Here is a 27,213-nt window from a genome sequence, read left to right as displayed (position 1 = left end):
GACTCCAAATTGCACCAAACAACTAAAACAGATTTATTGTTCTACAGTGATTTACTTGGTCATGTCAGATTAGTAATATGGATCTGTTTAAAAACACAATAATTAAGACAAGCAGGATAAATTAATCAACTTACAATACAGTATGAGCTACCATCAAATGCCGAGAGATAACTGTAGAAAGTCTTGGTTCACAGATCTCTTTAAAACTGCTTTTATGCATAAATAAAACCTTAAAATGTAGATGGATTACGTCCACCAGAACTACTGTAGCTAAAAGTGATAATGATTCAAACATTTTTCAAATAAAAGTTAAATATTTATAAGCACCCAACCACATTTCATAAATCACAAACTATTATTATTTTATTTCTGAAGCTTCCTGGCACAGCATGAGGATTGAGCCACAGAAAGTCAGGAAAGAAAAAAATATTCCTTTAAGAGCATGAATCAGACACCAAACCGAAGCAATCCAAGAAAACGGGCCTCCAAAGAACATTCCATATGGTTTTCCCAGCAATCGCAAAAGCTCGGCGCAGACTAGTCATGACCAACAGGCAAATTTTGGCCACGTGCGTTCCTCACCCTCGCCGGTGAGCGACACAAGGCAGGTGTTTCATTATAATGAGGAATAAGAATGCAGTGAAAGTAGAGTGGTCCCTACCTGTCAATTATCACTGGATCTGAGGGAGTCTCATTTCGGTTGCCACAGCTCTTCTTGTCACAACAGCGGCTATGGAGCAAAAACGAAAGGATTTAGTACAACCATTACAATGTAAAACCATCATTAAGGCAGACAGAAGGTTCAAATTGCTGGGTTGCACATGCTAGAATTACCGCAAAGCCATACCTGGCAATCAACGGATCCCTGGGACAGAAAATTCTATGTGGGTCGCCTATGGGTTAATGGCCAGGCTTAACCTCTCCCTGCACAAAGAAGGAGGGAGGAAGAGGGACTCTCCTGGAGCCACGACTGACAGCCCTAGGATGGGGTCTCCCCAACACTGCCCGCAGTATTGAAGAGTTCACTGTGAAATGCATTATTATTACATCTACCCAATGAGAATATTCGGGGTTGTGGGTGGCTCAAACGTTCTTCCCTCAAGATCACGCTAATTGTGTGGAACGCGTCAATAATGAGGTATGAGTGATTTCTCCCCCTCCAGTCATTCTATATTAAATGGATTCCTTTTTCTTCTCCTTTCTCTTTCAAGGGAGATGTTTCCTTCAACCCCCGCCTGCCCGAAATCCTAAAGCTGCAACTGTTTGCTTTTGCACCATCTTGATGAGACTAAGAGTACAACATAATAATGAAGACGAAGAAAAGGCACAATAAAAGAAAGTGGAGATCCACATGTGGTCTGGCTTCCGTGTCCCGGGCTGGCCACCATTTAAGTTTTCTGGACGCATTATGGACAGTTGATCTGAAGGCTAGCACAGCCCTGACAATGGATGCCCTTAAGTAGGTTAGAGAAAAAGCAGCCGTGGGCAAGAAAAGCACCCACTATCAAAATCCCACCCCGGCTGCAACGAAAAGACTCTGTTTCTGTAAAACTGGGATGCTTCTAGGGGGTGAAAAATTAAGGTTTTTGCAAATTACCCACGGTCAATGGCAAACTATCCATCTGAGACTTGTTTGCAAATAAAATATGTCTACACTGGTCAGTCTACACCCAGGGGCACGCTAGAAAAGCACTTGTTTGATCAGTCAAGGAGACAAGGAAGTTATCCAAGGGTTATACATTACCACAAATAAAAGATGCACTTTTCTCTCTCTTTCGTACACAGGCATGTGTACACACACACACATACACACACACACACACACACACACACACATTTTACTTAGTGAATCATAGGGCCTAAATTCAGAAAGCTGCTGGAGCGAACCAGACATTGAACTTCATTTTCAGGACCCAGAAATATACTCCTGGACAGAGACTCTTTCACCAAAGTTGGGAAGTCTCTTTCCTGACTACAACTATATCTCTGAGAAGAGAACCAGCTTCCAAATTTGGTGTTAATTCTCTTTGTCTCTCCTATCTTCGGAAAGCAATCGTAAGAACTATATCTCCTTTGTCAAAGCCCCAGCTGAAGGTCACTCCATCCACCTTTTGGCCTTTCCCTTTCTGATTCAAAGGGAACTATTTTCTTTTAGGCCTACATTCTATTATACCAAGACTATGGGGCTAGAAATACCCATAGTATCTCCTAGTATCTCAATACCCGAGAGCCAGATGAGCAAACAATGGAATGAGAAGTACAGTCCTTGGAATGCTTGCAAATAATAATAATAATAATAATATTAATAATAATAATAATAATAACAGCTTAAAAACTCCATCATCCCTTAACTCTGATCCCCTACACCTACATTTCAAGGGCTTGCCAGAAGAGCATGGCGGTTAAGAACACTGGCTCCAAAGTCAGAGAGAGCTACCGTGCCACCTTTAGCAAGGTACTCGACCCCACAGAACTTTGTTTTCCTCATTTGTACAATGGGACAGCCGTGGGGCCCACCTCCAAGTGCCAGGGTGCAGATTCAGTGCAATCAGGGTATAGAGCTGGGCTCTGCGACTGGTCCTACTAAGTGCTCCATGGAGGACAGCATCATTATCACTCCCTGCTCTGCCTTCTCCGACCTCCTCTTCCTCCAGACCTGAGCAAAGCTGCCCCGTGCTCCGCAGAAGCGGCAGGTCTCCAACGGCGGCCTCTCAACAGATCCCACGTCCTCTTTACCCCGGGAGAAAACCGGCAGGTGGGAAGGCTTATTTCTCCTCATCATTTTCCATTCCCCCCACCCTTTTTTTTCCCCAAACAGTGAGTGGGCAATGCAAGTTCCCGCTGGTGGAACCCTCGCCGGCTCCTGGCCAGACTCTGCCCCCCAGGGGCTCTTCCACCTGGCATGATGGCAACCTCCAAGTAGGATCTGCACCTCACGCCTGGTTCTCTCTCTCCTCACTGCCATCACCCTCATCCACGTCGCTTCCATTCTTCATTGGACTTCTGCAGTGGCCTCCCATCTAGCCTTGCTGCCTCCACTCTTTACTTCCCAAAACAGCCAGAGTGATCTTTTCAAAATGTCAATGGGACTGTGTCACTTCACTGCCCAAGACCTTTTACTAGCTTCCCACAGCACTCAGAATAGATCCACGGCATGCCATGATGCCAGACCCCCTCCCAGCCTCCTGTCACTCTCCTCTGACCTGCCAAGCTCCAACCTCACTGGCCAATTTCAGTCTCTCTGATACGCCTCACTCAGTCTGACCTCAGGCCCAGGCCTGGGCAGGCCTCCCCGCCTGGTCTGTTCCTGCTCCAGCCCCTCCTCACTTAGCCAGCCTCTACTCCCTGTTCAGGCCTCAGCCTTGACACTCCCTCTCCAGAGAGGCTGGCTCTGACCCCCTTTAGGCTCGTCCCGGTTTTTCCTTTCAGAACATGTAACACAATGCAAATTATATTCTTACATAAATGTTTGTTTTGTTACTCTCTCTTCTCACCCTCCTCCCCCACTAATCCGTATGAGCTTCCTAAAGGAAGCAACTGTCGATTTTATTTACCTAATGAGTACTGTAAGGCCTGAAATAGAATGGAGAAGCTCAAAGATTGATTGATTGATTGATTGATCAAATGACTTCAAGAAGGGCGTAATGTACCGGGCGAAAAAGGATCCAAGGAAATAGGAAGGTGACAGATAGAGGACGCCAAGCTGACCCTCCGATGGGCACTGCTGATGGGAGGAAAGTTCACTCCCATCCCACCCCATACCCCAAACCACCTCCCCCAAGCAAGTGCCACACTAGGCCTGAGATTTGTCCTTTGGCTGAAGCACTGTCTTTCTTCATCCCCTTAAAATAAAAATGCCCTGGAGCACAGCCGGATGAATTGAAGCGCAGCATAAATGAGAACCACTTCTCTCTGCTGGGCCCCAAGGGACCCAGGGGAAAAGGCAGATGTGAAGAGCAGAAGTGTGGAAGGAAAGACAGAATGGGAATAAAAGGAGGTAATGAAGGAACGAAGAGAAAACAAAATGAAGGGGCTGATGGTCCACTTAACAGTTATTAAAAAAAAAAAAAAACTTTTATGCAAAGTATAAAGAAATGGCCTCCCCCCAGGTTTCCTGTCTCTGGGAGGGTTCATATCACAGCATCACACAGTCGTCATTCCCCAACTGGAAGTCTTGGGCTCTGCTCTGCCCCTGGACTGATGACAAAGTAGTGTCTATAGGATGAGCCCTACTTGAAAAATATATAGATATGCACATACACGTGGGCATACATATACACGTACGTGTGTGTATACATGTATATACGGAATTATGTGCAGCGTTAAAAAGGATGAGGGTGGGTTTTTACACATCCTCATGGAAAAAGGTCTAAATCAAATTATGAATCAAGAAAGCCCAGCTGCTGAATAGAATGTGTGGTATGGTCCTACTTCTGGGGGAAAATAAATGAAAGAGTGAAAGAGAGAGGGGGAGAGAGGAGGAGGAGAGAATTGGGCACAAGCCGGTTCACCCCTCACTTCACTCAAATCTCTATGCAAAATCACCACCTTAGAAAGCCCTTCCCTGACTGACTGCCCCAGAGCACTCCCTCATCCTGTCTCACTTTTCTCCCTAGCGCTCAACACATTGTATTTTATATTTAGTTTCTTCTATTCTGTCTGCCTCTCCATGAGAACAGGGTCTTAGACTATTTTGTTCACCCCTATATCCCCAACAACTAGAACAGAGCCCCGGGCACAGCAGACCCTCAGGAAATATGTTTTGAATAAATGAACAGAAACTTCAAAGAAGTAACCTGTAGGGAGTGGAATAGGAAGTGGGAAGGAATGGAAGGTATATATTTTATTTCCATACTTCTGCAGTCTCCTGCTTTGTATTGCAATAGTACTTTCCTATTAAAAAACTGAAAATCAATAGTAAGTTAGGGAACAAATGTTCTCCTTTAGACTGAGCTGACATCTAGCCCCCTGCAGCTTCCTAGTTCTGAGCCCAGAACCAAGCTGAGCAAGAACCAGTCCTTCTTCCCCACCACAGTCTTCCTCGCCCTTCTCTTTCATCTCTTCTCTAAACCTAGCTGCCTCCTAGTTCCTTCTACTGAACTCCAAAGGACCAAGAAAGGTAGGCACCACCTCCACCACGCACAAGACAGGCATCAACCAAAAAGGACAGGACGAAGGGAGAACAGATTCACTTGGGTTTAAGGCAGAAGAGCACTCAGGCTGAACCAGCACGGTACATGGGACAACAGACGTGAGAGCACTTTAAGGGAAAAGTTACCGTGTTAATGAAAGAAATGGCAGTGACAGTTATGTCCTCATTGCTGTGTGACCGACGGACCTCCATCCATTGAAAACTGTTTCTTAGGCTCTTATTGTACCAGGCACAGACCTGGCATTTGACCCCCAGAGTAGGTATCTAGCAGGGGGCTTGGGGTTTCCTGATTGGCTTTGTCACAGAGCAGGAAGCCCCCTATTTCACATCCCTTCTCAACCTGCAACTCGAGCGGCAGGAGGGCAAAGTGGAATGAGTCACAGGAGTGGGTCCCCAGCACCCGGTATCCTACAAACACTGCGGACTCAAGACAGCATCCCTTTCCCCAGCAGGATCGTGCATCTCCCAGATAATTTTGCACACCCCCGGAAAAGCAAACGTATGAGTTTCCTCCTTAGCAGCCTAACGCAGGTGGCACATCTCCCGTGAGCTGACACACAGCTTCCTCAATCAGGGCAAACAACGTTCACCTGCTTCCCAGTCATGGGACCTGCAGATCTTCATCTTAGGGACGTGGAATCTCTTCCTAGAAGTACAGGCTCTCCCAACAGAAGAAAAGCATCACCTCAATCTCTAAGTTTTACAGCAGAAAACAAGATTATCTTTCCTGTTTAGCCCAAGTGGCTACAGAACGAGATACATGAATTATCTGAATAATCTGATTAATAGTGATAAGTTCACTCTTTCCCTTAGTTTGCAAACACCTGTCAAGTTGTCCCACTCTCTTAAAAAAAAAAAAAATCTCCTTTCTCTTGAGTCAGTCTCTTTACTGCCCACCTTTCTCCTTGCTGGAGTCGCCATCGTTCCTTTCCGCCCGTTCCCATAAAACCTGGCTTCCAGGCCTCAGCACCTGCTTGAATGTCCTCTCTCAAAGTTCACCAGTGACTTTCTGGTGTTTTTCTCTTTTCAAGTCCATCTGGATCTTCCCAGGACTTATCATACGGATGGCTCCCATCTTGGAAACACCCTCCTTTTATTTCTATGCCCTGAATGCTCAATGTTCTTTCTCCTAATTCTTGAACACACTCTCCCTCCTTGCTAAATAGGACCACTTCCCTAGAATGCACCCATGGTCTCTACTCTTTCTAGTCTCCCAGCCTTTTCAATCCCATGTAAGCCCATAGCTTCAACTCCACTGTTGGGAAAAGACCTCTCTGATGCTGGTTATCTTTTACCCTGACTCTCTCCCCAGCTCCAGGCCACAGCCCACTCACCTGCAATCCTCTCTCCCCAAAGAAATCCTGCCAGACCACCAACAAATGGGCCCAAACATTTCTTCATATACCCTCTAAAATTCCTGGCCTGTCTCACCCTCCTCCTCCTTCCTGTGGCCACCAGCCACCTTCAGGTACGCCCTCCCTTCTCGGAACAGCCACAGTCCTTCACTTCACCCCTCATCACAGACAACCCTGTCTACAGTGCAGTCTGGTCATCTCCTGACAGGTCTCCTCTCCCAGGCTAACCTAAAACCTCTCCTACTACAGGACCAGTCCTTGGGCTCTGCATTCCACAGGGCTTCGCACATAGCAGGTGCCACCAGAATGAATGAAAATATCCTTACCCACAATACCTCGAATGAACGAAGTATGGTAATGCTGTAGAAGGCACTTCCCTTCCCTTCAACGTCCTCTTATCATCCTTCACTCTGAGCAACTATGTACCAGGTGCTCAGCTAGACACCGCAGATACTGCTGCTACTGGTACTACCACTTCTGTTTCTGTTGGTGTTACCACTAATACTACTGCTATTCCTATCAGGAATAACAATAGACCCCCGGTACTTACTATGTGTCAGGCACCGTGATAAGTGTTATGAGATTATAGCATTTAATCTTAACAACCCCCCTACGAGAGAAGTAACGTTGCCCCCCACACACACATACTTCACACATGGGACAACTAAAGCAGAGATGAAAGCTGAGTGGCTTCTCTGCCTTCAATGAGCTCTTAGTTCAGCAAAGGAGGACGGGCCCTGGACACACAGTTACAACGTGCTAAGTGCTATGAAGGAAAAGCATGGGATATAATAGGAGTGCTTAACAAGGAGACATAACTCAGGCCAAGGGCTGGGGATGCTTTCCTGATGAAACCATGCTTAAGTAGAAATCTGAAGGACAAAATCAGAATAAGCCAGCAAAAGAGGAAGAAAGAACAGACTATTTCAAGGGGTTGCCCTGAGCTTGCCCTGGGAACTCATGGTCGCACAAGAGGTTGGGCACTGATAATAGAAGAAGAATGCTTTGCTAAACAGAGTACCCATCTCCTATAATCATCCTGTGCACTGGTAAGGGAGAAAATCAGCTTTGGCCTGCCTGGGGTGGCTGGGGACAAGGGCTCCGAAGCACAGTTCCTATTTTCCATTTACATTTAAACACAGAGTGTTGAGATGCGGTACAATCAAATCCCTTCTAGACTCCCACTTTAAAAAAATCCTTGGGCGGGGGGGGGGGGTGGTGGGGTGGATATTTCTTGAAGAGCTTAACCATTAAGTATTAGCAAAATATAATGATCATCGGTATGACAGATTCCAATTCACCAAAAATGCAGAAACCTTCCCAGAATTCCACAAAAAGAGTTCAACGCCATCAAGTCAAAGAGCTTTTGACTCGAAGAGAGGCAGTAATTATAATCCAATGGCAGTAAGTCTTTTAGCCAGCTCATGCAATGGGGTTACCCTCTCAACAGAATAAAATAATTTTTTTTTTAATTTGCAACCACCTGAGACACAACTGCCTGGTGTTTTTCGGGGGTTTTTTTTTTCTTTCTCTTTTTTGCCTGCAACAAAACAGAATCATCCAAGCCCTTTCTTGTCGATCTAAATTCTCTGTGTCTCCTTTACCACAGCTCCAATGTACTATAAATACACAGCTTTTGTGACATAAATGCAAAGTTTTATTGTGCCGTTAGCCTTGATAGAAAGCGCTGCAGAAAGTTGTTTAGAAATTAAATATCCAAAACAAGCTATTTTAAAATCCAGGGCCCTCACTATTTCATGTCTGCAATGAAGAAATTTCATCTTGGGGAGAGCAAGCTGTCTTTCACACCATATGGCTAATGGTGGTGCATAGCAATTAGCCAGGCTGATTAATGGTGAACAGACTCTAATTTTATGCTTATAATTGAGCCTGCATTTGCACCCCTGGTGCAAATTCAGCACATCCCAACTTCCACTTACAACAGGCAAGAAATCAAGAGAAATAGGATGGTGTGGAAAGTGAGAATTTTTTTCCTAAAGCCCCCTAAAGAGCATCAGATTTGCAATTTAAAAGACTGTTAGCCACACAATAGATGACAGGTTTGTGTAATAGGGTCATGGCGGCCTGGTAAACAAACAGTACCCCTTATACATCTATAGGCAGCCAGGAAAACCGTCATCTGTAACGTTAGCAGGATGACATTTCGAATATGGCTTTTCCCTCTTAGCCACACAGTACAAACATCATCATTTGCCTTCAGTGGCTTGAGAATTTTATTTTTGCTATTTTTATGTTTCTGAAAAATAGAAAGAACATCAGCAGTAAAGCACGCCAACCGGCATAATAAAGTACTTTGGACCAATGAATTTTAAGAACAAGAAAAATATAAACTGCATTATTAGAGGGTAGGCTTGTGCGTGAAAGGGATAATATATCTTAAAGTATTTCAAGAATAGAATTATTTCTAGCATAGTCCAAACATGTACAGATATGAGATGCAAATCTATGATACACAGACATTAGTTGGCCTATTGTTCAAGATTCATCTTCCTGTCGGTCCCCTATTTGCTAGAATCACACGTAATAGAACATGGAAAATTCATTCTAATGACATGCTAATTGCGGGAAGCTAAAATAGAGATACGATCAGAAAAACAGTAATGCAAAGGAGGTCATTTTTTCTAACGCTTTTTGAAATGATTTTACTCATTTAATTCTGAAAAGTGCAACTCAGCTTTCACGGTACCATCGTTGTATACAAGACAACACTAATTTTTGCCTAGTAGTATCTTCTAAGAAACTGATGACCGTATTTTCGGGTTTTGCTACTGTTTTAAAGGTAAGGAGAAATTATCCTTCTACCAAGTTCTACAAATAATTACCAAGTTCTACAAATCACTGAAGCGAAAACTTGGGAAACTCCTGAGGAATTTAGAATAATCTATTAAAAGTATGCTTTTTAAAAAAGAAAAAAAAGAAGCTTTTGTATACATACATCATTACAGATAGAGAAGTTAATATTTGGGATTTCAGGAAGAAAACACACCAAGCCCTTTTTCTTTTATTCCCACCTGTGGAGCTTTGAGATTGCTTTCCCCACAAGTCCAGGAGCAGCAGATAAAGCCCACCCGTGCTTAGGCAGCAGCTGAACCTAGAAGGACTGGTCAGTAGTAGTTAGGAGCCAAGCGTGCTTTGTGCCAGGGAGAGCCTGCATGGCGAACAAAGCAATTAGTAGCCTTTCCCTGATGCATAGTGGCATCTTCGTGCTTTATCCAATTACTCAGAATAGATCAGGTGTTATTCGATGAAGAATACGAATCCTATCCTGCAAGTTTAAAGGCTGTCCTCTGGTCTACTCTCTCCCATGTGGAGGACAGGCTGGGGCCATGGAAGGGCATTTGGTCTGCTTGCTTGTTTTCCAATGTGGCTTATGTCTGATTACAGGCAAAATAAATACACTCGCTTGTGGGTGACATGAATTTTTATAACTTTCAGGCGTAAACATTTGCCATCCTTCCAAAAGCTCACTGCTACTGAGAAATATTAGCTACATGGTCACGGTTATTATACAGCGTAGCTAAGATTGAGAGATGAGAGGCAAGGGGGGGAAAACCCACACTCAATTTAAGGAGGAATGATGCCTTTGTACCGATGGTCACATTTTTAAGTGGGAGAATTAAAAAGAGGAACTGTAACTTTCAAATCTTATCCAGAGGCTTCTGCTGACATCAATAGAACTCTTACTTATTTTACTAGCAATGTAGTTGAGCACATATATGTACATTGAAAGGATATATTGTATTTTATTTGATTGAAAGGAAGAAGGGAAGGGCACTGCTTCGTGCCCATTAAAAGTGTGATATCAAAATGGAAATGCATGTCTTTCAGGATGAAATCTAATAAATAATCCAGAACCTCTGAGATGCCTGTGATGCCTTACTACCGAATACTCATGTTTCACAGTCCTTTCTAGATTATCTAACAGAAGCAAGATAAATGTGTACCCAAAAATGGACCTGAACTCGCCAAGATCTGAGATACAAATTCACCTTCTCTTTGCTAATTAAAGGGGGGGGGACAAGGTATTTCTTACCTGCACATGATCTCGTGTGTGAGCAAGACTCGGCACATTTCTGGGTTCTTGTCTTGGCCTTCATACACTATGGCCTGTAAACAAAGGCATGATTTGAGCTCAAAATGGAACCAAATACCAGAGAACAAACTTTTTCAATTGAGTACTTGACCACTTCAACATTACTGAGGGCCAATTAGCTCTCGGGAGCCCAAGGCCGCACTGAGCGACTGCTTCAAGGCATGTTGTTAAGGATCAACCCAAATCAAGTCGAAGGCATATGTTCCTCTCTGTCCCATCAACCACATTATTATGATGCACATCTTTGGATCAGGGTGTGAGATGAACTTCTGTTGTCAAGACAACCACAATTCTCCTTTCAATTCAGAATACGAGGACTCTAATCAATGAGGAGGAAAAACCCAGAAGGTTTAGCAGATTCAGATGCTAGGGATTTAAAATATAGAAAAGCACGTGGATCTGACTTTTAAATACGCGTTTGTCTCTTCATTTTACTACTTCCAGCCCCAACACTGAGTGTTCTAGAGATGAGTAGCAGAAAACAAGTGGGGGTATGGTTAATGAGTCCGTTCACTAACTGTGTCTTCTTTGAGATGATTCATCAATCAGGGAAAATCCTTCTTCCCGCCTACAGGCTGAAAACATGTGCTCTCCAGGGCATACACCCACCCAGACAGTACTACGTGCCGGCAGCTGCTGTGTGTGGGCTTAGGCCATAGAGCTATCTCCCCAAACTGAGAAGAATTACGTCTGACTCCCAAAATTTGGACTCCAAAGCACCTCATCAGCCAATATGTCTTTGTCTGTTTTCAGTAATGCGCATACAAACATTTTGCTTAAAATCACCCTGAAGTTTCCCTGGGATGGCAGCTTCCTGGAGGATCAACATGGTAATACCTGGGCCAAAGAAAATCACAGCTATTGCTAGAGCAATACTCTACCTCAGGACACCTTTTAACTAACTGAACACTGTAGCACTGCATAATACACACACAGCTCCGAATTATTAATAAAATGCCTTTCACACGTTCAGATCTCTCAATTTCTTGGCGACAAAACTATTTAAATTCACCAGAGACTATCCTTATTTAGTACACAGAGACGCCGCACTAACTAACGTGTACTTGGCTCTAATGTGCTTTGTTTATAAACCTGGGGTTTTTAGAACCTGTAAAGGATCGAGGCAGCTTAAGACACGGTGCACGCAGACCCTGGAGCAGGCGCTGGGTACGATAACTAATTCCATGACGGAACAAAAATGGCAACAAATAAAAGCATGACGTAAAGTACTTGTATGAGGAGAAAACCTTTCTCTACCATTGGCCCCTCAAAAGCATTTTTTATGGTTAGCCTACCAGAGCCCTGTAGTTTTTAATGTTTTATTTTGACATAATTTTAGACTTACAGAAAAAGTTGCAAGAATATATAAAGAATTACAAGATACTCTTGAACCAGATTCCTCAAATGTTTACAATTTACTAAATCTGCTTATTCTTTTCTATCTTTTTCCTGAACCATTTGCAAGTAAACTGCAGGCATACCCTAAATACTTCAGCATATATTTCCTTAAAACAAAGAATTCTCTTCCATAAGCGCAGTACAATTATCTGAATTAGAAAATTAGCAGTGATGCAATGTAATACTCTAATCTACAGACTTTATTGAAATTCACCAATTACCCGATAATGTCCTTCACAGCAAAAAAATAAATAAATAAATAAATAAATAAATAAATAAATAAATAAATAAATAAAAATTTTAAACAGCCAATACCAATCATTGCATTCAGTCGCCATGTCTCCTTTAACACAGAACATTCCTGAGTCTGTAGTTCATGATATTGACATTGTTAAAGAATACAAGCCAGTTCTTTTGTAGAATATCTTCAGTTTGGGTTTGTCTGATGTTTCCTCGGACTTAGACTAAAGTTACCCAATTCAGGGCCAGAATACCACAGATGTGATTCTGAGTTCTTCTCGGTGTATTTGATACACTGTCAGCTAGGTCCATTACTGGCGGTAAACTCTGGCCATTTGGGTAAGGTGGTGCCTGCCATCCCCCAGATGTCATCAGCCAGAGTCCCCGCTGCGAACTTACGACTTCACTTTCTGTTATTAATAACCATCTTATGGAGCCATCATCTACATTATGGTAATACACTATCCCTAAACTGTTCATCCACTAGTTTGCACCTACACAGATTCTTTCCCGTATTCTTAAAAGACGTTTTCAAATACCCAAGAAGTTACTTTATTCAAGAAAATGCACTGAGTAAATTGAAAACATTTTGAAAACCAAAAATTCTATCTGCCTGCTTTACTTATTGCAATCACTGCTGAAATCAAAAAAACACCGTAAGTAACTGATTAGGTCTCAAATATGGTGCTAAAAAATTCTACTCATGCATTTTTGTGACATCCTATTATCACTACATGTTTTGGATGTTCTCTTAACATCCCCGATAACCTCTGTTTCAACTTCAGTTTTTTGTCATGCTAAATGACTACAAGCAACTTGGTAAATATATTCACAGCTATTGGTAGGGTTTTCCTTTCTGTAAAAAAAAAAAAAGTTTGGTTTTTCTTTTAAGAGGAATGTGTATCAGTTATATCAGACCTTCCCACTTTGATCGTTTCTAGATGATATTATTTTTGTTGAGGTTGCTGGTTCCACCCAAATCAGTGGATCCATGATGATATTCAGTGGAAGACGCAACGCAATGCAGATATGCTCACAACTTCCCTAAACAGTAGATGATCCATGAATGCCCAGGGATCCCATGTTTTTATCTTTAGTGGCTGCACATCTTTCCTGGAAGGCCCAGGGCCTCTGTAATACATCTCTTTACCAAATGCCAAATTGCCACTTCACTTCTGACAGCAGTCAAAATGGAGAATCCTTCTCTAAATCAAGCATAGAAAAATAAAAACATGAGTTTGGATTTGCTCAGAAATAGTTAGGAATTCCGGACAGGGGTGGAAGCCTAAAGTTTCTGCTGTCCCTCTTTTTGAGCCTGTAAGGTTGGAAAGCTAGAACCTCGGTGTCAGAGAATCAGTTACAGAGGGGACCTCAGTCACAGGCAGGTCTACCTCCAGCCTCACGTATGCAGTATTTGTTACTGAAAAGCCTTCTTAACACACACACACACACACGCACACACACACACACGGTATCATATAAAAGATATGGGCCAAGAACTCAACATTCCAATGAGATCCAAAATGGGAAAATATGATAAATGTATTTTGCTGAATAGCTCTCTGAAGCAGAGTGTCCACAATAAGGCAGATTTTTTTAAAACGTCACCAAGCTCTCCCTCCAGCGCACACACACAACTGATCCCGCACAGCAAGTCTCTACCGTCTACATGTCATACACAAGTCGAGATGGGTTCACAGCTCAGCAAACCCAGACTTCAAGCCTAAAAGGAAAGGGATCTTCTGATACCAACTTAGAAGCTTCTGCTTTTCTTACTAATTTAAATATGTGCCTCTGTGGGGTGTGAATAAAGCTCGCTGAGCCTGGATCAGCTGGGAGATCACAGAAGCATATAAACAGCATTGACTATTTTAAGTGAAACCATTTTAATAGACAGCTGGTTTAGGACCCAGACAATGGAACACCAAGAAGAAGGCTTATTTTCATCCTCCATAGTAAATCATGCGTCTGCTCACTGTGAGGAAGGTAGTCTGCTGTGAGAGCAACAAAGACAACAGCGGTTTAAATAAATCAATGTGTTTATCAGGAGTAAGGACTTGAGGCCTGTTACCGACATGGGCCGGACGGGGGAGAGAAAACCTATAAAATATATTATTTAAATAAATGAATTGATGGCAAAACAAGTTCAGGTTTTATCCTAAGAAATAAAGAATACAGTACCAAGCAGAAAACAATATTGACCTTAATTCTGCCAATGGCAAGTAAATCCCTGAAGGTTGCAGGAATATTGAAGACGGTGCAGGAAGAAAGCTAAAAGAATAAACAGCACTAACTTCATCTCAACTTTCAAAACCTGGTGAAATTGATAAAGAAGTTGTCAAAACTTGACCTATGGGAGCAGATTTAGTTTCCTGGTATACTAGCCTCCTTTCCTTAATGTCCTCTCCTCATAAGCAGAAAGAAAATATCAAAGTATTTTTAACACTCCATTAATTTTCAGATTGAGGTTTTTTTCCAAAATAATTTTTTATAATGAACAAAAATGAGGAAAAAAATAGGAATTCTTAAACTTGCATCCTCTTATGCAACAGCAGTACCTGAAGTTTTACTGTGAGAGAATAAAATGCCATCAATTTCAAATGCCCAATTATAAATTCACCTATATTGGTCTTTGAAAAGGAATAAATCAATCGATAGAGGAAATCTGCCTCAGTGGCCCCTGTTTTAGATGGCATCTTGTAAAGTGTGGTTCATCCCTGCATTTCTAAAACATCACTGGGTCTTAAAAGTTAATTGAAACTTACTATGGGTAAAGACCACACAGAAAAACGAAAAATACACAGCGAACAGGCACCAGGATCACACTTCAATAGGATGCCAAAGGAAATACAGAGAATTGAGCACGGCTTTTCTTTGTTTACTCTTCTAATGGTTTTAACTCTTTGTGTTCTATGCCAAAATAAAGAGGGCAAGGAAAATAGTTTTGACTTTGGTTCTTCAAAATCCAAAAGGGTTTTAGGAGCAAATGTTTTCATTAGAAGTCTTTTTTGGTTTACAATCAGACAATAGGAGACTTTCATCATTAGAAAGAAGGAAAGAGGGAAGGAAGGAAGGAAGGAAGGAAGGAAGGAAGGAAGGAAGGAAGGAAGGAAAGGGGGGAAGGAAGGAAGGAAAAAGGGAGACAGAGAAACGGAGCGCAAGAGGGAGAGAGGGTAGGAAAAAGAAAAGAAAAAAGAAGGAAAGGAAAGAGAGATGGGTTATCCATAACTAACAAAACTCCTAATTTTCCACTTAAGTAAAAGCAGTAACCTTGAAAATATGTTACTTCTTTTTCTACATGCAAAATAAAGGCCAAACCTAATTTATCACCTTCAAGAATAAGTTCATGAATGTACAAAGTACCTCCTTCAACCAGAAGTAAAATGTCCTCTAAATACAGACTGTCAACAAGCCTTTGGTAGCAAATTACCAAGAATTGGAATGAATCAAAAAATTATATGAACACCTACAATATCAATGTACTAGAATATTAATCATTGCATTCGACCACCAAGTTATATTGCTTGTCATTAAAAAAAAAAAAAAGTGCTAGCTTATGTGATCCCAGAAACTTCCAGTAGGTGAAGGAGCCCTAGTTAAAAATCAACCTGTGCCAAAACAAACACTACAAATCTGACATTTCATAAACAATTGTGTCAAACAGCAATCCAACATTAATAGTGGGATAAAATAAAAAATTATTTTGCCTCAATTAGCAGCTGGGCTACTGGTGAACAAATTATAAAGATGTAATTTCAGCTCGGCAGCTAGGAAGGCCTGTTTTCAGAACTGAATTAGGAAAGTTGCAAAGGAATGATATCATATTCAGTATGCTGTTCAGTTACAATGTGTATCGAAAGCAGTTAGCTTTGGAATACATATTTAATGTCTCAAAGAAATAAAATCCCTTATATTATTCAAGCATCAAGATACAAACTGAATCGCCCTAACAATCCCACATTATATTTCTTTTTCTAACAGTAGTAAGAGGTATTTCACTCATATGATAACTACATTTACATCTATATTAGTAGTTACAGCTGGCTTTGTGAACCCGATGGGACAATAATAATAATAATAAAATAATAAAAGCAGCTAATTTATTAAGCACTTAATATGTGCCAGTCACTATTCTAAGCATTTTACATGTATGAATTCTTTCAATTGTCACAAAAGAGCTTCAAGGTAGGTGCTATCATTATTTCCATTAGTTTGATTCCAAATGCTTACATGCTTTAATTACTCACTGAGACCAAATCATTCTTGCTCAACAACTATATAAACAATTCACCAACATCCAAGCACTCCTTCATTCCTCTCTGCAATATAAGTCAAGGCATAAGAACAGACTATTGGTGTAGTCATATGATTTCGATAAATGCATCACTACTAATATGTTCGTTTTTAATGCTGTTCAAACATTCACATGGAAACAGCTCTAGCGTAAATATCCCCGAACAAATGGCTGTATATTATCCAGGAGGGAGCAGTTGGACCGCCAGACTGGGGAAGTACTAGGCCATCTGGCTCCGGCAATCTCTCCAAAACCATCAGCTTTGTTTTCACCCCCAGACTCCAAACAACACATTTTCCACTGTGATGAGTTTACATTTTCCCAAACACAGGTCCTGATCATGCATAAAAATTCCAAACTTCTTCATTCCTCTATGTGCAAGGAAATTTAAATCACCTGCATTTTTGACGTGTTACCAAAGGAGAGAGAAAGCTGCTGAAATGTGGCTCCTGACTATAAACTTGCCTTTTTTGTTTGTTTCCCCAAATGTATGAAAGAACCTCTCTGCTGGCCCTAGTGAATTCCTTTGGAACTTATTGATATACTAAAAATGTGTTTATCTACCAATGAAGAACCATGAACTGAAAGGGTTGTTAATCAAATCTACGTAGCTGTGGCAGGATATAATGAAACAATCAATAGGAAGAAATGCGCTTGCATCAATAACTTAAAGTCCCGGGAATATCAAAACAAATATATAAGGAAGATTAGCTTGTAAGAGAGAGAGGACAGCATTTCTGATCATTGTACTTTGGGCTTCCCACTATGCTAGGACATTTTTAGGGTCCCCTTCCCACATCACTACCTTCAAACGCATACATGACAAGGATTATGTGACTATTATTTTTCCCTTTCCAAAAAAGAGCTGCTGTCTGCGGGCAGTAGTATTTTGTTTTTGATAACTTTAGGGAATTTGGTACTCTTTGGATTATAAAAATGTCACTTTTTTTAAAGCAAGATGGTAGGAGGAAAGACAAGTTAAAGGCTTTTTTTTTTTAAACTATTTAATGTTAACTCACCAAAGCTATCACAGAACATAATCATATTTCAAATACTACATGAAAGTCTGAAATGAGGCACATTAAACATCAGACCTCCCCCACTGGGTTCATTTGAGCTTCTGCAGTAGAAACTGTTTCTGAATGCAACAGCCATAAACTTCTGGATCCTACAGGCCTTTTTGCATGCTCACTAATGGAATACCAAAAACAGCAATGACACAAAAACAACCTATTTTTAGTCCAGCTAAACTTGGTTTTGAACAACCCTTCCCAAAAGCAAGCCTCTCATTTTCTAGTTCGTGGACGAATTTTTTAAATATCATCATATCCTTTGTGTTTTATGAGAGAGGAACAGGGATAAGGGGGTTCAGATCCTTACACATTCACTTGTAATAAAACTTCTCTTTCCTGGTTGACTCCAAAATTAAGAGTCATTACCCAAAATAGTGTAATGAGACACTTTGAAAAGGTGTGAAATACTGTGTCATACCAATACATCTTGGTTGATTGAGTACATTTCTGTTTGATCTCAATGCTGCTCACTCCACCCAAGTTTAGGAACATTCTATGAAAATGCAGAGTGCACTGATAGTTTTAGATTTTGCTTGCCAAAGATGCCCTTTGAGTTTTAACCCTAACTTCTGAGTCAAAGATAAAACACAACACCCGTAAAACTGCACCTCTGATATGAAAAGTGTTACAAACAAGCAGCTAAGAGAAGACACTTGAACTGTGGCGAGGTATTCCCTCCAAAATTTAGGATGTGATTAAGAATATATCACATCTTCTCTCTCTCGCTGGCTGTCTCTATCTCTGTCTAATAAATAAATAAAATCTTAAAAAAAAAAAAAGAATATATCACATCACTGAAAGTATCCATTCTGTACTCTAAATATCAAAATCCTGAGTCTCTCTGGAAGAATTTCACAGGGGGGAAAAAATGTAACCATTTAATCAGTCAGCTTATGTCAAGCCTTACTTCGGATTGAAGGGGTCACTGCATATTTAACAAAAATAAAAAATTTAAGAAATTTCAAATCAGACTTGGTAGTTAATTATCGTAGAATAATTTCAAGCTAGATGACAATCCACTGTTTTACTCATTAAGACTAAAATATAATAATTATATCACAGCCAGGAAAAGTTATGCTTCTTCACACTGATCTGCTTTCTGAAGACTATTGTGTTAACTGTGTCTACAAGAAGCTAACCTTCTTCTCAAACACTTACAGCACATAATCAACAAACAAACAGATAATGGGCAGAGATTGTGTTTCAAAGTGAAACCTACACAGAAGGCATTAGACAATTATTATGAAAGCAAACAGGTATGCCTCAAAAAAAAAAAATCCCTTTCTCTTGATATTTTTGGAGTAAATTCAGATAGTTATTTAAACCTTTTTCAGGTCACTTCCCACCAAAATATATAATTGCATACATTTATAATTTTAACTTTCAGTGAGATGTCACATTATGGCAAATGACTTTCTCATACCTGTTCTTATTAAAAATAAACTCTATCTTGTTCTAGTTCCCCACCCCCAACTGATAGAATTTATAATACCATGCAGTCAAAGAATGCCCTAAGCTGTAGTTTTTCTTAAGCTCTATGACCTTGTTAGTAAAATGATATTTGATGTATTGCTTTATAAAATTCAAAATTATTCCCCCATCATATGAGACTGGGTAAAGTCAGTTCATTTCATAATGGGAAAATCAGTTCTTGGTGGCACTTTTTGTCTAAGGGGTCTAAAAGTTTTGAAAGCAGTTAATCACTTCAAATATGTCCTAATTTTGCACTCCTCACAATTGTTCGTTTCATTGTGCTGCCTATAATTTAATATTTAAGCGGCCAATGTTGCACAAGCAGACAGGCCTTACATACTGGTTTGTGAGGATTTTTTATCTTTTAAAAAGCAATTTCTAATAAATATATACAGAATATGTATTATAGTTTACACTTTCCCCCCCCCTCCCCTATTTTCTTTCCTCTGATGAGAATGGCAAGAAAAGATATCTAGGGTATCAAAGACAATTTTTTAAAACAAAACTCCACTTAAGACATTTTTGTTTTGATACAGTAAAAAAAAAAAAAAAAAGTTACTGAAATCAGGCTTTTGTGTTTCTGCATGGCAGGGGAAAAAAATTTTTTTAACAAAATACAATGTGTCCAAATGAAAGGGAATTATCTTATGTAATAATCAAAATGAGTAAAGAAAATAAGACCAAGACTGGAATTATAAATGTGAATTTACTGACCTATCAACCAAGAAATAAATCTTCAAGAAAGTCAAATATTTTAGGCAAATAACTTGAAATAGACTTCAGTAGGCATTTATTTATTATTTTTAAAACTACATTTCATACCCTCATGTTTTCTATTGGTTCACAATGAAATATGAGACTAACAATCAAAATCAGCTCTTATTGAGAGGTTCTTGCTGAATAGATTTTAAAACTTCCCACAGCTCATGAATGTGCATTTTGTAGGACATATTTAAGCCATGCTTATCTAAAAATAATTTTAAAATAGGCATGTACCCTAATTTGCCAACTCCCAAGTCAGTATCTAACGAAGATCACCCTCCTTATTTTAAAGGAACTATTTTTAAATTGCAATCAAGCAAATAAGTTGTATTCCTCTTACTAAATTGGTGGTTAGTACACAATGTATAACTTTGCTCTTTGTTCTAATCTCTTTCCCCCACCCAATAAAGCTGGCTTCTTTTTTGTTACCAAGTCCTCCAACTACCTAACCAGCTACTTAATTCTGAAACTAAACTTTTTCTTAAAATTAAAAAAAGGGGGGGCTCCTGTGCCTCATTAAAACGTCAGGCCTCTTTTCTGACTCGGCTCATAATTGTATCTTTTAAACCATAACTCAACCTTAATGTATACCGTTTGACACCCGCGTGCTGGGGAGTTGAAGAAAATGCCGTCTATGTACCTTTAAGACCACAAGCTCACTCATGCTGCCTGGCTTCTTGCCAAACTTGGAGGCAAAGCAGGAGGATTTTTGCAAAATATCCTCTAACAATTGTCGCTCCCTCTTCCAACAATACTACCACCACCACCTCCCTTTTGAAAAGTCTGTGGAGTGGGTCATCTGGGCTCTCAGCTCATCTCACCATTCCTGAGTAAGATACCTAGGCCCCCCACACTCTCCCCTACCGTCTATCTCCCAGGAGTGGCCCGGAGGGTTCGAGTTTCACAAGTTCAGCCCACTCTATGCCACGGTCCCCAGGCACCTTTTGCTCCCCTCCCCTCCCCCGGGCTCCTCGGCCGGGTCAGAGGCAGTTCAGCATTTACTCTCCCCACTCAGCACCCTGTAGTCTTAATGCACAAGGCCTGAGTCTCCCTTGGTAGGAAGGAGCCGTCGAGCGACCTTCCCCACGCGGTGGGCGCTAGTGTGTGTATCGGCCCTTGGAAGGCTGCGCTGAGAGTGAGGTCTGAGGTCCGCCCTGGTGTTGAGAGTTCGAGTCCCAGACCCCGCCCTAAGGAGCAGCCAGCTTCTTGACCTCCCCAAATTTCGAGGCCCTAGAGTCACCCCGCGGCGCGAAATTAAGAAACTTACTTGTTTTGTCATGGAGTCAATGAGGCGCACGTAGAAATCTTGCTCCGTCCTTATCCCTGGGGGAGAGGGGAAGGGGATAGGGGAACGAAGGAAAATTAAGTGAGAGAGGATCTGCAGCAAAATAAACAAACAAACAAAAAACAAAGAATGGGGCTCCAAGGCGTAAGCAACGCCTACCGTCCCAGAGAAGCACAGACAGGATACCACCACCCCCACTTTCCCCAGTGTCCTGAGAAGGGCCAGTCCCCAAGCACGGCAGCTGAGAATGTGGCGGGACCCCCACCTGGCTTCTCTCCCTTTTTTTGGAGGGAACCCCTCCGCGCGCTCTCCGGGAGCCATCAAGGCCACGATAGCTCTGGCCGCCTGAGCCCAAAGGACGTAGGGCCTGGAGTCTGGGCTAAGCCAAGAAAACAGGCCTTAGGAATGGAAGGAAGAAAGGCATTGGCCCTTCGAGGGCCGGGCTCCACACCTGGCCCCAGGTGTGCTCGAGCCCGCTACGGCCGCCTTGCGGCTACTCAGGGCCTCCTCGGCTGAAACCTCCTCCGGCGAAACTTAGGAGAGGCCGGGTTACCCCGAGGACGGTGCACGACTCTGCGTGCTCAGGGCTCTGGTCCACCTGGATCTTCCCGCGCACCCTGCCTCACCCGGGGCCCCGGGGTGCCGGCGCGGACCCGACCGGAGCCTCACCATTGCTGTAGAGGAGCTGGAGCCGGTAGTGAATCCCGTTATTGGTCTTTTCGCTGTTGGCTTCCTGGGTTGCAGCAGGACGCAAAGACACAACAAGAGACGCAGGAAAGAGTTCGGCGTGAGCGAGTGGACCCACTTCGAGGCAACTTTCCCGAAGACGGGACCCCCGGTCGGGAAACCGGACAGGCCCGGGAGCAGCAGAAATTGCGGCCAACTGTGATCCCTCTGCCGCCCTCCCGACCCTTACTGCTCCCTCTTCCCTTCCAGAAAATTCCGTGGGGCCTGGGGGCTCGGGCCTGGGCCAGCAGAGGCAGGAGCCGCGCGTGGTCGCGCGGTTGAGGGCGGGTTCCTCCCGGGAGCCCTTGACTCTGGAGTGCGAAGCCGGGCTCGCCTCTCTCCAGCTCTGGGGCTCCACGCGAACTTTTTTTGGAGCAGAACCTCATGGATGAGGACCCCGGGTTCGCCCAGGACGGGAAGTGGCTTGGGGAACCCCGTTCAGGAGTGTGTTATGGATGCTTTGCACTCGCCGAGGAGCGCGCCTCCCGAAGCGGCTGGGCCTGCTCCCCGGCCGGGGACGAGGGGCAGCGGCGCTGCGCCCACTTACTTTTTCCTTCTCCACGAACCCCACAAAGGCTGTCCTCTCGATCTCCACGGGCTGGCCCTGTCTGTCGTAGAGGGCCAGGACGAAGTGGAAGAAGTTGGACTTCCGCAGATTGGAAGGCGGCTGCTTCTCAAAGTGAGCCCGGGCCAGACCCACCCCGCTGCGGCCAAAGACGCAGAGTTAGACGGCTAAGCGGGACACCAACGCGCGACACTTTGTCACCCCTTCCACACGCGAGAACCCTCAAACATCGACCTCCTTTACCCCAGAACACCCAGTGGGCGCCCTACACGCCCCCTCCGGCGCCCCGGGCCCACCCGGCGGCGGGACATGCGTGCTCTCGCGTGTCCAATCCTCCCGCCGAGCAAGGGCGCGCCCCCAGAACTCGCGGAAGAGCCATGAAAGTTTCGTTTGGGTTTTGCGCAGGAGATAAACCCTGCAAGCATTTACTCCGACCTGACACGCGCTGCGTGGGAAGGAAGAAAAGTGGAGGTGGCTGCGGTGAACCCGCGTTCGCGGAATACAGCTGGTCGTTTACAACTTGGAGGGAGGGGAGCATGGGAATTGGTCCCCGCCACCCTCACGGATCTCCCGCCTCGGCTTCGAGGGCAGGTGAGGATGGATGGGAACAGGCTCAGCTTCTTGAAGCCGAAGCCATCCTCCAGGAAACCTCAAGTGCCCCCGCCAAGTGCGGGCGCTCGGCCTCGGGAAACCGCATGCCCCCTCCCCAAGTAAAGCAAGTGAGAAAAAGGATCTGACGGTGGGGGACTCAGAGCTGTCAAGGGTGGTCGCTGTGGAACAGGGAACTGGGGATGTTTTTAAAAGACCTGTCCTGACAAAGTTTCGCTGCTCCACAGAAATCCTTACACTCATTCCAGAAATCCTATGGACCCGGGGTGCCGACTGAGCGTGCCCGCGGGGGAACTGGAGGCTCTGGTGCCAGGGGCGCCGGGAGGCCACTAATAACCCGACCTGCCCAACACAAGGGCGCGCTCACACACACACACACACACACACACACACACACACACACACACTCTTTCGCTTCCAGTCCAGTTACCCAACTCACTCTCACTACTAACCACCCCCATCGTTGTACTCAGCGGGGATGGGAACAATGTTGTAGACACTTGTCCCCTGCCCGGAGAAGATGAGGATGAGGTAATTAGTCATCTTCCTTTTTCCCCTTCCGCCCTCTCGGAGTCCGACAGGGCTAGGGGCCGCCAGATCTCCTACTCCCCCAAGCCCAGCTGGTGGTCTGGAAAAAAAAAAAGACCATTTCTCACTTGGGACCAGGAGTCCCCGGAAAGGGTGATAAGAGTGCCCAGAAAAGTTCCCCCACGTCAATCTCCAAGGGCAGTGCCTCCAGGCCACACAGTCTAGCATCTCAGGAACTGAGTGGGAGAGGGGCTGTAAGGGATCATTGTGACAGAGGGTGGGGAAGACTTTTAGGAGATGTCAGAATTAAAGTTGGGAGTTGCTGTTCTACCGGTGGACAGAGAAAAACTGAAAGCTAGAGAGAGGGGGACGGAGAACCAGACTAGAGAATTAAGAGAAGGTTCTGGGGAGACATGGAGAGAGAAAAGAGGAGAGAAAGGGAGATAAGGGAAGGAGAAGAGAGGAGGGAGGAGTGAAGAAAGAAGGGGAAGGAAAGAATGAAGAAAGGGAGCGTGGAAAGAGGGAAGAGAGGGAAGGAAGGAAAGGAAAAGAGAAAAGAGAAAAGGAAAGGAAGTAAAGAAGGAGGAGAGAGGTAAAAAGGAAGAAAGGAAGAAGGAAGGAGGAAGGAAAGAAAGAAGAAGAGGAAGGGAGGAAAAGAAAGAGAAGGAAAAAAGTTTAGAAAGGAGGGAAGAAAGAAAAAAAGGAAGGAAAGAAAGGAAGAAAAGATAAAAAAGAGGGAGAAAAAGAAAAGAAAGAAAAAAGAAAAGAAAAGATGGAAAGTAAGAAAAAGAAAGAGAAGACAGCCAGCCGGGAAAGAAAGAGCAATCACATAAAAACACAGATATCCAACATCGTGCTGGTGAGACGCCTCTTCTGGCTTAAAACGAAATGAAAACAGTCACAGGCGAAGCAGGGGAAAGTGCCGGCAAAGCGTGGGCTCCTCGCAGGCAGCTCCCGGCTCTCTCCGGCCGCAGGCGACCAAGGCAGCGCGGCCGGGGAGCGCGGAGACCCGGAGGCGAGCCGAGCCGAGCGGCGGACTCTCGAGCGCGGCCCGGCCCCGCAGCGGCCGCCGCCACCGCTTCCCGGCTCTTCTGCTTGAGGCTCGCCTCCCCGGCCGCGGTCCCCGAGCGGTACCCACCTCTGCGCCGCCGTGTTGGCGTCCAGCACCCCGGCGCCCTGCATCCACGTCCGCACCGCGTTCATGCCGCTGCCCAGCGGCTCTTCCTTCATGCTGCTTCCACTCCGTTGGATGCTTTCCTGAATCCCAAACATGAAAACAACCTTTTCTTGTGGAAAATCTCCTCCCCCTTGAAAATATTGAAAAAAAAAAAAAAAGGAAAGAAAAACGCCAGCCAGAGATTTTTTTTTTTTGAGACGATGAACTCGTGCTAGAAGATCTAGGCGGGCTGGAAAGCAAATTTAAAAAAAAAAAATGTAAACCTTCGCTCAAAACTGAGCGATAACCCGAAAAAAAAGGAGAGAAAAAAAAAAAAGAAGGGAAAATCCAACGAAAAGACCAAAATAAAAAAATAGAGATGTATGCTTGGCTGTTGGGGGTTGTTTGGTTGGTTAATTTTTGGTTTGGGTGCTTTTTTTTTTTTTTTTTTTGCTTTTTTTTTTTTCTCTTTTTTTTTTTTTTTTTTTTTTGTAATGATCACAGGCCGGTGGAGGACAGGAGGGGCTGGAGTTTCCTTTTGTAGAGGTACCCTTCACTTGAAGAAGCAGGAAGAAAAAAAAAAGCCCTGATGGCAATTTAAGAAACAATAGACTCAACTCGCGCTGCCGGCTTTGCTACTTCAAGTGTCATTTTCCACAACCAGGCAAGTTTTTTCCTCTCTCTCTTTTTTTTTTCCTCCTTCTCTCCCAACCAAAGATGTTTCTTTCCTTTCAGTGCGTATAGATGAGGAGGACGCTGGTTGCCGTAGACAGATACACCAGAGAGGGAGAGTGGGGTGGGGGGAAGGGGGGAGAGAGGGAAAGAGGAAGGGGGGGAGGGAAAGACAGAGAGAGAGAAAGAGAGAAAGGAGAGGGAGAAAGAGAGAGGGGTGGACCCTGCTGGATGGAGATTCTGTTTTCTCCTTGCTAAAATAGAAGTGATTTGCAGGCTTTCCCTATGGAATCCAGTTTGACTCTCCCCAGAGCTAAACACAGGCACACTAACCCCAAAGGGAGGAGGCGGGGCTCGCGCCTCACAGGCCTGCCCCTTCATTTGCATAACGTCATCCTTCCGCCTCGCAGTAGCCAATCGCGGCTCAAGGAGCCTGCTGGCTCGCAGCGCCGGGCCACGCTCCCTCATTAACATCCCTCTCCGGTTGGCGCAGGGGAGCTAGCCAAAGTTCCTCGCAAAGTGGCGAGCGAAGGATCGCTGAACACCGGCTTCTATGCTGGGAAAGAGCTGGGCTGAGCTGGGCAGAGCCGGGCTGGAGAGGGGAAACAGACGGAAGGGAAGGGCGATATTGTTCTCAGGGATTTGAGCTGGGGTCTGCATCCTGGTCGTTGCGGTCCATTTAGCATCCTCGCCACGCCCTGAGCGCACTCGCGGTGCACTGGCTGCGCCCTCCCAGGGCTGATGCTGCGTCCTGCTCCGCTGTTCTGGGACGTCGGGGGCAAAAGTGGAGCAGACGGGAGAGTCCGGGCAGAAAAAGCAGGACGCGCGTCCCAGGTGCCCACCTCTTCGCTTTGAGGAGGGGGTGGTGGGGTGGAAAAATGGGTGCTCGAGGTTGGGGCGGGAGATCGCGGAGGGCACTTGTCTCCACGCCGGGAGAGGTGCGTGAACCCTGGGCCCCGGCAAGCGAGGCCCTGTGTGTTCCCCAGGGAGTATGGGGACCTGCACCCTGCCCGTAGTCTAGCTTCTGAAATGGTTCTTGCTCAGACGCTAGTCTCGAGGCCGCCGGTGTTGGGCACTATCCTCAACAAGCTCACCTATCTTGAGTAATCCGCGGGATATGTAAACGGTGGACTGAATGCTGTCACGGAGTTGTATGGGGATGCATTTTTAAATTTATTCAGATTCAATTCCCAACCCCTCACCCCTGCCTAAAGTGGTTTTTTCCAAAGCAACAACGTCTCCGATTAGTTGGTTATTTAATGTAGGAGTTCTCTCTTCCTCATTCTTTCTGTTAGAATTGGGGACTTGTGCAAACCCTCCCCAACATCTGCTCCTGCCAGTTGTCCTGAAAGAGAGAGATTGAATTAAGAAAGTGGGGGGGTGGGGGTAGGAGAGAGGGAGGGAGAAATGGTCTCCTACCTCAGACCTTTCTTTATATATGCTTGTGGCTGGCAAAGAAAATAGCTGGAAGTTTCTGAGTAATGTGCCCCATCATTTTTTAGCAGGTTGTAACCTCTAATAAGCACATGGTGAACTTCTGTTTCATTGCCCTCAAAGGAACTCCCTGACTGCAGCCAAATCTGCTAAGGACTCCTTGGGGGAAATTCTCTGCCAGAAATCCAGGTCCCCTTTCTGCTGGCCTTCCTTGGCCCTTTGATTTAGGAAGCTCATGGGGTCAGTGACAGAACAGTACACATGCCCATGTTGAATGGATGGAGACAGGCGAGAATTATTCTTTGTGCTCTTGGCAGAGCAGGAAAGTGAGAGCCACTTCCTGATTCCTAAACCAGGAAAAAAAGGCTGTTTCAGGC

The 27,213-nt window shown here is 44.2% G+C and overlaps 1 protein-coding gene across 9 annotated transcripts in view; it reads right to left on the bottom strand.

Annotated features, from left to right (window-relative positions):
- The window catches only part of EBF1 (EBF transcription factor 1), a 381,864-nt gene extending 356,149 nt beyond the window's left edge, over positions 1–25,715 (bottom strand). For 8 of the 9 annotated variants that reach the window (XM_045792005.2, XM_087867821.1, XM_045792006.2 and 5 more), the window contains exons 1-6: positions 24,713–25,715; positions 22,420–22,576; positions 21,816–21,879; positions 21,129–21,184; positions 10,562–10,635; positions 662–730 (exon numbers count right to left, since the gene is read on the bottom strand). In XM_045792005.2, the coding sequence (XP_045647961.1) occupies positions 662–730; positions 10,562–10,635; positions 21,129–21,184; positions 21,816–21,879; positions 22,420–22,576; positions 24,713–24,846 (554 nt within the window). In that variant the 5' untranslated portion in view covers positions 24,847–25,715. Of the gene's footprint in view, positions 1–661; positions 731–10,561; positions 10,636–21,128; positions 21,185–21,815; positions 21,880–22,419; positions 22,577–23,283; positions 24,674–24,712 lie in introns of those variants that run through there. The other variant, XM_045792009.2, reaches the window with a different exon arrangement.
- Between the last annotated feature and the right edge of the window lie 1,498 nt (positions 25,716–27,213).

This window comes from Ursus americanus, chromosome 15 (assembly GCF_024610735.1).
Source record: "Ursus americanus isolate L20-20 chromosome 15, mUrsAme1.1.p, whole genome shotgun sequence".
Lineage (NCBI taxonomy): Eukaryota > Metazoa > Chordata > Mammalia > Carnivora > Ursidae > Ursus > Ursus americanus.
Note: the sequence above shows the minus strand (reverse complement) of the source record. Positions and strands in the feature narration are given on the sequence as shown.